Source organism: Trichomycterus rosablanca, chromosome 2, assembly GCF_030014385.1.
Source record: "Trichomycterus rosablanca isolate fTriRos1 chromosome 2, fTriRos1.hap1, whole genome shotgun sequence".
NCBI lineage: Eukaryota > Metazoa > Chordata > Actinopteri > Siluriformes > Trichomycteridae > Trichomycterus > Trichomycterus rosablanca.
Genome location: NC_085989.1, coordinates 25,793,474 through 25,805,497, shown reverse-complemented (window position 1 = coordinate 25,805,497; position 12,024 = coordinate 25,793,474). Strand labels below are relative to the sequence as shown.

Sequence of the window (12,024 nt, the reverse complement as noted above, 5' to 3'; positions counted from 1 at the left end):
GGGGTCAGAATAATTTTGTAACATGCTGTGTCTTCTTGTACACTGGCATTTGCTTTGCTTTGGTCAGGATCGCGATAGGTCCGGTTTCTGGGAAACACTGGGTGCTAGTGTAGAGTAACCTGGACCGAGCACCAATCCGTTGCAGAGCTTTGGCCTTCAATACTTGCAAGCTATCTTGGCTCTAAAAAGCAAAGCAAGCCCCAAATCATGATGCTTCCTTTAATATGCTTTATAGATTGTTTTTGTCTTCCAAACATATTGCTGTGTATTTTTGCAGAAAAATGCTTCTAATCTACACTAACATCATCCCAGGAGCATTGTGTAATATTCAGAAGGTCATTTGTAAACATATGTTTTTACAGCAGCAGTTTGTTCTTTAAGAACACGCTTTTGTTTAGTATTTTCTTATAGACACAAACAAATGTTAAGATGTTCTACAGATATCTGCAGTCCGTTCCTGTTGCCCTTTTACCTGGAAAGTAAGTGTAGCATTGTATCTGTAAAACATGGTGAAGGGAGCATCATAGTTGTTTTATGGATTGATTCTGAGATGGTCACATTTTAAACCAGAGAATCTGATATAGATGAATATAAATTTTACTATTATATACACCAATCAGCCATAACATTAAAACTACCTCCTTGTTTGTACACACACTGTCCATTTTATCAGCTCCACTTACCATAAAGAAGCACTTTGTAGTTCTACAATTACTGACTGTAGTCCATCTGTTTCTCCGCATGCTTTGTTAGCCCCCTTTCATGCTGTTCTTCAAAGGTCAAAACTCTCCCAGGACCACTACAGAGCAGGTATTATTTGGGTGGTGGATCATTCTCAGCACTGCAGTGACACTGACATGGTGGTGGTGTGTTAGTGTGTGTTGTGCTGGTATGAGTGGATCAGACACAGCAGCGCTGTTGTAGTTTTTAAACACATCACTGTCACTGCTGGACTGAGAATAGTCCACCAACCAAAAATATATTCAGCCAACAGGGCCCGGTGAAAGCAGGCTAAAAAAAAGAATGTAAAGAAATAGATGGACTACAGTCAGTAATTGTAGAACTACAAAGTGCTTCTGTATGGTAAGTGGAGCTGATAAAATGGACTGTGAGTGTAGAAACAAGGAGGTGGTTTTAATGCTATGGCTGTATCAGTGTATCTATTCTCTCAGAATGTAGGTAACTTAAAAAAAGTTAAGCAGCAGGTTCTGAGTCAGGTGACCAAAATAAGCTCTTTTACAAAGGAATTGTATTTTATGCTTTTATATAGTCTACATTCTGTACCACAAAGTATGTTAATGCATCAGGTATGATGTGTCAGGTTTCCAGACATCTGCAATTTTTCTATCATTGTAATGCATTTTAGTGTAGACTGTAAACATGAAAACATAAACGTGGTGTTTTTAAATTGATCTGTGTTATTGTGGCTAATGCCAGAAACTCTCCAGTGTGTTGGGGAAAGCACAGATATGTGCCTGCAGTCCACATACTGATGTCTAGAATTTCTGTATTAATGTTGCTTTCTAATAGCAAATAATACTTTGGCATTTGTCAAAAATGTACTGACAGACAGGCTTTTATAGGTGTGTTTATGAGCAGAGGGAATTACAGTTCACAGTTTACAGTGTTCTATAAATCAGTGTCCATATGGTTTAACTTATGAATTTTATTTTATTACAGATTTACTGTCTCATTATTTTGAAGAAAAAAGAGGATTAGATTAGATTCAACTTTATTGTCATTGTGCAGAGTAGAAGTACAGATCCAACGAAGGATGTACAGTTTGTCAGGGTATTTATTTGTTTTATTGATCCAGGTATAATCTATATATCTTCTAAAATATCATGATGACCTTAAGTGTTTGAAACACTGCTAAATGGCTTGCACAATTAAGTAAGAAGAGTCTGAAACAATATTTGCACCACTTAATTATAACCTATGTTTACAAGATTTTATAATACATAAAGCACTGTTATATAACCAGCCTTGTTTTATTAAAGTAAACTGTATGTCATTTGTGCTAATGCTATAGACTTATACACACACTGTCAGTGACTGAGCATTATTTTGATGCATTGCCATCTGTCAAATGCAGACGGTCTGTTAATGCATTCTTCACATTTACATCCACGGCACTCAATCTTTGCTTCCTAATGGTTTTGTTAAAGGATACATCTCTGTTCATATTACTACTTGGTATAGATACATTCTGTTAAGACCTGGCATAATTTGATAACCATTGCAATTTAGGGACCACTGACTGGACATAAAGGCCAATTAATATGATAATAAAGTGTAATAATGCTCTAATCTAATGTGATGTTTTAAGTGTCTCAGTTTTAAGTTTTGAAGTTTTCACGTACTTTTCTCTCTGATTTATATGTAATCATCTGAATGGATATGACACATCTGCTTTATAAAAACAGAGCTTTTTGTTTCTTTTTTAAAAATTACATTCTATATTTTAAATGTTGTCTAGTTGTTTAGACAGCAATAGCATGTAACATATAATAATGATCTGTACATTCTATACTGTATCATCCCATTCAGTAATTTAGCTCATACAGAGATACTGTGAATTCAGAAAGAATTCAGACCCCTTAACTTTTTATACGTTTGCCATACACATGAACATCAAAGAGGAAAAGCTCCAGAGTGCACAAAAACTCTGATTGGGGCAACAGTTCAACCTTCAATATGACAATAACCTGAAGTTCACAGCAAAACATTACTGGAGTAGCTTTGGGGCAGGTCCTTGAATGGTCCAGCCAAAGCCTAGACTGAAAATCATTGAGCAGCTGTGAAAAGATTTGAGATAGCACCCTTCATTCTTGAGAGGATCTGCCATGAAGAATGAGATCTACAAATTAAATTATGTTTTCGTCATTATGAAGTTTGACGTCATTATGAAGATTAAAGTGAAAATTGATGGGTAAAAATGGAAAGTATATCTATTTAAAGCCACAGCACAAGAAATTGAGCACAATGGAGCTAAATACTTTCTGAATCCACTGTATAAATATGCTACAATTTTATACCATAATTGCTATAGTAGATAATAGGCTAATGGGATAGACTGGATAGAGTGTTTAAAGCTCTGGCGTCTAGGTGTCTAGCCTTGGCTTGAGTGCTGAACTTCTCAAAACAAATTCAGAATCAGCAACATCACCATTACTTTATACTCTGTTACATTTGCTCTTTTAGATTCTGATATCACCATGGTAGTACTGACCTACCTAAAATAGAAATATAATTTAAGCTCATTTAAATGCACAGAATAAATGCATCTAAATACACGTTATTTCATGTTGTATAAAATAATTGAAAGGCATGATATTAGAGCTGCAGACTGCTTCTTGATATTTATATTTGTGTTATTGTTTCTTTAAATGTAAAGTACCATTATTATGAAGCCCACTGCTGTGTGTCTAACAATGATCAGGTATTGGTTAAAAGACTTGACCTAAATTTGCATTCCTAATTAGAAGCCACTGACTGATTTCTTCACAGTGCTTTGTGCACCATGTAACCTAAAAATGCTCATTCTTTAATCTCACTAGAATGAAAACTAAATACAAACACAGACTGCATCAAATATGATTTAGGACTAAATCTCTCCAGTAGAACTAAACATTTTGGGCTAACCACAAGTTACTAAGACTAATGTGCTTGATATGGTGCATGTGAGTTTCTCCAAGTAATGTTTTTTTAAACCTTTAAAATGAATTATTGGTTTTATTAGTTTAAATGTAACATATACATTATATAGATATCATATATCTAGATTGGTTAGGTTTAATATCTAATGGGGTACAGAATTGTAAAGTCTTTGTGAATTTTAGAATGCCCTTATTTGATGTATGCTAGTACTCATCCAGGACGAGTTCTTAGCATGGGAATCGGCTAAGGTGTGTATTTATGGGCATTTACAGCATTTAGCAGATGCACTTATCCAGAGCCATCTACAAAAGTGTTTTGTGCTTCCTTCAGTGAACATTTTCTTGCTCTAGTACAAAAAGACAACAGTCAAAGAATTAAATCTGTTAAATCCATGTGAAATTACAGTGTAAGTGGGAGAACTAAAAAAACATTGGTAAGTATAAGGCTAGTTCCCATTCAACTAAATAAACAAAGCTGGGTGCTCAGTCGGCAAGAGACAGCAAGAAACTCAACAGTTCGAACAGACAGGCAAAGTTTTTGCCTGTCTTCCTTGAGACTGAATGCTGGATCTGGACCACTTAGACATGGGCTTTAATGGTGTAAGTTACAAAAAAGAGATAGATAAGGGCTTTAATTCAGTAGGGCAGTTGTAGCTAAGTGGTTAAGGTACTGGACTAGTAATCAGAAGGTTGCTGGTTCAAGCCTCACTACTGCCAGGTTGCCATTGTTGGGCCCCTGAGCAAGGCCCTTAACACTCGACTGTATACTGTTACAATTGTAAGTCGCTTTGGATAAATGCATCTGCTAAATGCCAAAAATGTACAAAATGTAAAAAAGGGATGTCAGGGCTTGTCTGTTTTTGTCTTTTAGAATATTCTCCTATAGCAATGTTCTCATAACTAATATCTAATTTTCACACAGGGTGGGTTGCTGATTCATACAGACTATTTTAGGGCTATATTAATGAAAGTTTCGCTGGATCAGCACTAATTAAAGAATAAAGTTCAGCCAATACAAAATACACTAGACAGGGCACCAATCTATTGCAGGCCTTTTGCCATAGCAGTATTAATAGCTGTAGGTTTAATGTAACCTAGGTACTCCTGCTATATAAAACTGTAAATTCCTGACTTGACTAACATGTACTAAAGAGTTAATTCAGAAGTTCTGAAAAAACAAGTTCTTAAAGGGTGTTCGAACTTTTGCCCGTACCGCAATTATTATTTTCTGCATTTAATTATTAAGTTCATTGCATGTATCTGCATTTACATTTAAATGGAGACAGTAGGCAGTGTAGCCTAGTGGTTAAGGTACTGGTCCAGTAATCAGAAGGTTGCTGGTTCAAGCCTCGCCACTGTTGGGCCCTTGAGCAAGGCCCTTATCCCTCAATTGCTTAGATTGTATATCGTCACAACTGTAAGTCGCTTTTGATAAAAGCGTCTGCTAAATGCCGAAAATGTAAATGTAAATAGAATTGTATTTGAAATTAATTTTATTTCCACCACAAAAATCAAACAACTACAGATATGTAATTTGGAGAGAGGTGCCCAAATTTCTTTACATTGTTAAGTAATAGTATTTAGTGTCATACTAAATTAAACAGATTTTTTTCTTTTGTAGGTGTTTGATAGTTGTTAAAAGTAAATTGCAATTAAGTACACTGTTGTTCTCAATTTGGCGATCCCATCCATCTTTTATTTGGCAGTTCTCTTTGCTAACATTGCTTACTAGTTTCCTTAAAGCAGAATGACCTATTTCATTTTATTTTTTTTAAATAAAATGAGCAGAGTCTTGGAGTCTTAAAATTCAATGGCCTGACCTTACAGCTGACAGATTAGAAGGAACTAGAATTTTAATAAGCCAACATGTGATCAAAAGCCCTTTCTCAGACACATTATCAGGGATGGCTTCTCTAGAGCTGTGAGGGAAAGAGAAGCAGATGAAGGGAGAAGCGAAATTAGGCAGCATGTTCTCACTTATGTGACAAAGTAGTCCAAAAGGAATATAATTAAAGAAATTTATCTGTCCTTGATAAGAACAAGCTAATGATGGTTCTTTGGCTTCTGTGTGCTGTAGCTGATGTGATATTTAAGTGTGCACTGACTGTTAAGAACACATACAGAAGAGATTATTGGGTCAAGGTCAGCCTAAAAATTTGTTTTAACAAAAAAATGCATTCTAATTCTGCATTAATGACTACTAGAACAAACATATGGTTTAAATAGTTGTGGATCTTTCTCATCAATTAGTATGTATGTATAATTAGAAATAAGCCAAATCCTATACATAATTAAATAATTTATCTATCAAATACTCGGGTGGTGCAACGACAAATTGCGCTGCTTACCTTCAACCAGCAACCTTCTGATTGCTGGAGTCCAGGGCACGAATCCCCAGTGGTGCTGTGAGCCAGTTGGGCTTCTACATACAAACATAATTGGCTGTCTACTGGCATCATTGCATTGGCTGTATGTAGCTTTTAGTGTACATTTTAAGATTTTGATCTTAACATACCAGGTGGTGCATGGAGATGGTTCGGAATATATTCCTGAGTTATTAGTTCTGTATTCTAATGCTATTGCATTGAGGTTCTTCAGCCAAGGTTACTCAGTAGTCCCAAGAACTAAGTGGAAAACAAAGGGCAATTGTGCTGTTGCAGTTTGTGCTCCTAAATTATGGAATGGTTTGCTCTTGCCTTTAGATTTGCTTGGTCTCTGTATGTGTTTGCCCTAGTGGATTGACACATCTAGTTTATCTGCTATTGTGTTGAAATTTTAATGTGTATTTTAATTTTAATGTTTTATGTTTATTTTTTCTTTACTGTTGTGAAGCACTTTGTAGGGTATCTTTGAGAAGTGCTATATGAATAAATGTTTACTTACTTACTGTGTCTGAGGGAAGGGGGTGGCCAACACCCCAACATGGACTAGCATCCTGTTTGGGGTTTGTTACTGCATTTTACCCAGTTATTCTGTGGAGGTCAGACCTGCCACAACCTTGAACAGAATAAAACTGTGGTATGAAAAGAAAATGTATTAAATTTATACTTCTTAGTACTCTTTAATCCTGAAGGGGGTCATGGTGAGTCTGCACTACCTGAAAATACTGGATGCCGGGGCCACTCAGGTGGCGCAGCAGTAAAAACACACTCTGGAACCAGAGCTGGGATCTTGAATACATCATATCGAATCTCTGCCTTGCCGGCTGAGGCTGAACGGCCACATGAACAACGATTGGCCTGTTGTTCATATGGGCGGGACTAAGCTAGATGGGGTCTCTCTCTCATGACTGGTGCAATTACGACCTCTGCTGGCTGACTGATGGCGCCTGCACAGAGATGAGAAAATAGTGCTCTTAGGGTGTGTCCCTCCGTACACGCAGCTAGGCTGCACTGCACTCGTCAAAGTGTAGGTGATAAGATGCATACGGCATGCTGCCCACGTGTCGGAGGGGGCGTGGGTTAGCTTCGTTCTCCTCAATCAGAGCAGAGATCAGCATTGGTGGAGAGGAAGCATGATGCAATGGGGCAATTGGACGCACTAAAAAGGGAGAAAAAGGGGAGAAAATGCATAAAGAAAAAAAATATATATATACAGTATATACAGGGGTTGGACAAAATAACTGAAACACCTGGTTTTAGACCACAATAATTTATTAGTATGGTGTAGGGCCTCCTTTTGCGGCCAATACAGCGTCAATTCGTCTTGGAAGTGACATATACAAGTCCTGCACAGTGGTCAGAGGGATTTTAAGCCATTCTTCTTGCACCCAAAAGTGGCTCAATAATATTTAGATCTGGTGACTGTGCAGGCCATGGGAGATGTTCAACTTCACTTTCATGTTCATCAAACCAATCTTTCACCAGTCTTGCTGTGTGTATTGGTGCATTGTCATCCTGATACACGGCACCGCCATTGGATGCACATGGTCCTCCAGAATGGTTCGGTAGTCCTTGGCAGTGACGCGCCCATCTAGCACAAGTATTGGGCCAAGGGAATGCCATGATATGGCAGCCCAAACCATCACTGATCCACCCCCATGCTTCACTCTGGGCATGCAACAGTCTGGGTGGTACGCTTCTTTGGGGCTTCTCCACACCGTAACTCTCCCGGATGTGGGGAAAACAGTAAAGGTGGACTCATCAGAGAACAATACATGTTTCACATTGTCCACAGCCCAAGATTTGCGCTCCTTGCACCATTGAAACCGACGTTTGGCATTGGCACGAGTGACCAAAGGTTTGGCTATAGCAGCCCGGCCGTGTATATTGACCCTGTGGAGCTCCCGACGGACAGTTCTGGTGGAAACAGGAGAGTTGAGGTGCACATTTAATTCTGCCGTGATTTGGGCAGCCGTGGTTTTATGTTTTTTGGATACAATCCGGGTTAGCACCCGAACATCCCTTTCAGACAGCTTCCTCTTGCGTCCACAGTTAATCCTGTTGGATGTGGTTTGTCCTTCTTGGTGGTATGCTGACATTACCCTGGATACCGTGGCTCTTGATACATCACAAAGACTTGCTGTCTTGGTCACAGATGCGCCAGCAAGACGTGCACCAACAATTTGTCCTCTTTTGAACTCTGGTATGTCACCCATAATGTTGTGTGCATTGCAATATTTTGAGCAAAACTGTGCTCTTACCCTGCTAATTGAACCTTTACACTCTGCTCTTACTGGTGCAATGTGCAATTAATGAAGATTGGCCACCAGACTGGTCCAATTTAGCCATGAAACCTCCCACACTAAAATGACAGGTGTTTCAGTTATTTTGTCCAACCCCTGTATATATATATATATATATATATATATATATATATATATATATATATATATATATATATATATATATATATATATATATAAAGAAAATACTGGATGCAGGACAGTAAAAACCATAGGAAGGGCAATAATTCATACACATTACACATTTACTAACTCAAACCTAAAATGCACATGGATCAGTGCCAACATTGTGGACATTCATCATCTGGTAAGGACTCCTTATTAAACATCATCCTGTATTTGGATGTTTCAGAGGAACTTATTTATAAGACAGTTCTGACAGATTTGCAACGTAAAACATTTACATTCTCCATATGGCATATCTGTTGTCTAGTTTTTAGTGAATAAGATTATGAATACACATCAAAGAGTAACATACAAACCTTTCAATTTTTTACAGAAAATCAAACAGAAGAACCAACAGCTGAAGCAGATAATGGACCAGCTTAGAAACCTCATCTGGGAGATTAACTCCATGCTGGCTGTGAGGAGTTAAAATGCACACACACTCGCAAGACATATTATTGTCTTCACATGCTGCAATAATGCAATGTGATTTCACTGAGCATGAAGCAGAAAGATAGCAAAGACAGAACGGGGCGCTGAGGTGAAAAATTGCATAAGGAAACAAGGAAAGAGAAACGGCTGGGTGAAAAGTAGTAAATTTTGCTTCTCGTTCATGCTACATGGTTGAGAAAGCAATCCGTTTAATGCTTTGAATTAAATTTCCAGCTAGAACATTTCCTGCTAAATTAAAGCGGTTCTCTCTTTGCTGTGATAAATTACAGTCTTAATTATATTTTGTATGTTTTTACATTTTAATATTACTTTTATTCAGTAAAGTATCTTACTATTCGTCTAAAACAAATGTAGCATGAAAATGTATTACATTTAACATACTAAATTTATTTTTTGTGCGTAGCTAAAGCAAAGCTTATGTAATGCTAAAATATTATTTATCAGCTATATATTGTATAATTATAATATATAACTTCTAGCCAAAATATTAGGACCATCTCCCTAAAATGTGCATAGCACTAGCCTATTCAGAAACAGTTGTGCACTTTAGGGATAAATTAAATGTTGGGCTGCTGATGGTTACTCCTACACGTGTTGAATGTGGAAGATACGATCAAGCATTAAGACCAAAATAAGGACCAAATCATTACAGCCAGAAGACTGGGTTAAAATACCTCTGAAACAGCAAGATGTGCCCACAGGCCGTGTTCAGTACCCACAGACAGTAGTCCAAGGAGGGCCAAACCACAAACTATCAAATAGTTGTTGAGAAGCCAAGACTTGATCTTGGCCAGGATGCAAGAGGACATGAAGCCATGAAGTCTGGTTTGTTCCATCACAAGAGGTACTGTGGCTCAAATTGCAAATCCTTTTAATACTGCTGATGAAGTAAATGTGTCAAAACACAGTGCATCGAACACTTTTTTATATAGGGCTGTGTAGTCATTAGCCATGCTTACTCCACTGCGGAAAGATACAACAATACACACATGGGCACAAATGCATCAGAACAATGGGAAAAGTCTGACTGGTTTGATAAATCCTGTTTTCTCTGAGTTTATGTGGACAGTCAGGCATGTGTGCATCATATACATGAGGAAGAGATGACACCAGGATTCCCTGTAGGACAGACACTCCTTTAGATCTGACCATGTCTTGGCAGGTATTTGGTGAGTGGTTCTAATGTTTTGGCTCATCTGTGTATACATAAGCTCTTGTGTTATTTATCTGAGCTTGTTTACTTACCATATTTATTTGTAGTAGATTACTTAGGTAAAGGTAGAGTGGGTTTTAGATATAGAGTGAGTAATAGGATATGACTAAAATAAAATCAGAAGATATGGCTAAATGTCAACTACAGGTCGTTTAATGTCACCCCAATAAAAAAACTGAGCTGATATTTTTTCCCTACTTGCATATGCTGTAGTGCTTTATTCTCCTTATACAGTTTGCCTTTTTTATTTGTTAAAGAACATATTGTAATTTTGTAATTCTATCCATTCATGTGTAATGTAAAATATTTACATGTTGATTCTGATTTGCACTTTCAGCAAAAATAAATCAGCAGTTCCTCACTCACATTCAGCTGACTGGTGTTTTTGCTCTTCTTCATGTTTAAAAATCTAACTAACAGTCCCAAAAACTGGTACTTCTAGCATAGTTTTGGAAACCACTAACTCATGGAGCCCATCTATGGACCCTGGTACACTAAACAATCTGCCTTACACTCATTTAGCAATTCTAAAACACACATTTTGAACTAAACACTAAACACAGTTCCCTACATAATTAAAAGTGAAAACACTGTTTCTTTTGGGAAAAAACTGCCAAACACATGTGCCAATTACCCAAACCCAACCCATCACAAGTGAAAACACTGGTTAATTTTTTACAAATATTTAGCGGTCAGAGTCTGAGCCCTATAAAGTGACCACAGGTTACATACTTATCTTAGTTTGCACAAGAGTGAAAGCCAATACTGGACAGAGGAAGAGGATGAGGAAGAGCAACCATCACGACCCAAGATCCAGCCCACTTTGGTTTACCATGTGGTCAACCACAGGTTGAATTTTCAGGAGACTGAGCAGAGGGTCCAGCCTAATCTGAGCCACTACACTGTAGCAAGCATCATCCAGATATTTTGTAATTCATTACTGTACTACCTTAGTGTGGTTCCATATCATTACAGTACATTTGTTTCCATTTTATCTTGAAAAACCATTCACATCATGTTTTGCAGAGCTGCCAGACTCCCCCTTGCTGGAGAAAGGCTGTTCACCCCAGAGCATGAGGGGGGCATTGTAAACATGGTCAGAGCAGCAACAGCATACGTTTACGACTACTAAAACAGCACATTTTTACTGACATTACGTTCAGCAACATCTGTTTGGTGAGCTTATCTGCACTGGGCCGTCTCCTGAAAAGACATCAAGTATGCATGAAGGAGCTATACAGGGTACTGTTTCAGTGCAACTCTGACAGCGTGAAACAACTGCGCTGTGAATGTGCAAGAGTGCTATACTACCCTCTCACTGGTACTGTAATCCAGTGTCTGGTGCATTATTGACCTCTGTGTGCCTATTTCATACTGTCATACAAGACTGTAATGTTTGGTTTCAGAGAGTGATGGTATTAGATGTTGATGCAGCGGAAAAACAAGTTCCTTTACATTGATGAAGCTTGCTTCAACCTTGCCAAAACAAACACCAGCGAAAGACCATCATAGGTAAGGCCCTACTAAATTTACGGAAAAATTAGCTTAATTTCACAAACCTCGTTTTTCAAAAATGTTTACAGAGAAAATGTCACATTGTCATGACCGTCGTTAAATTACACTCAAAAATTGAGTAATAGAATAAATGGAAGCTACAATACACACCACGGCCTATCTTAATTGTTGTGTTGCAGTACTGTTCATGCAAAAAGATAAGCATTCCCTTTTATGGTTTTAATTTTAGTGAATATGTACTGAATATGCATAACAGCCTGTCAAAAAGCGTTTGATAGACATTTGGCATGTTGTGCGTGTGGCTTAACTGCTGTGTGTGAAAAGGATACGGGTTC

At 37.8% G+C, this 12,024-nt stretch overlaps 1 protein-coding gene across 1 annotated transcript in view; it reads left to right on the top strand.

The window, feature by feature from the left end:
- The window catches only part of med30 (mediator complex subunit 30), a 33,897-nt gene extending 24,698 nt beyond the window's left edge, over window positions 1-9,199 (top strand). The window contains exon 5 of the mRNA XM_062990471.1: window positions 8,843-9,199. Coding sequence (XP_062846541.1) covers window positions 8,843-8,938 — 96 coding nt within the window. The 3' untranslated portion in view covers window positions 8,939-9,199. The remainder of the gene's footprint in view (window positions 1-8,842) is intronic.
- The last annotated feature ends 2,825 nt before the right edge of the window (window positions 9,200-12,024 follow it).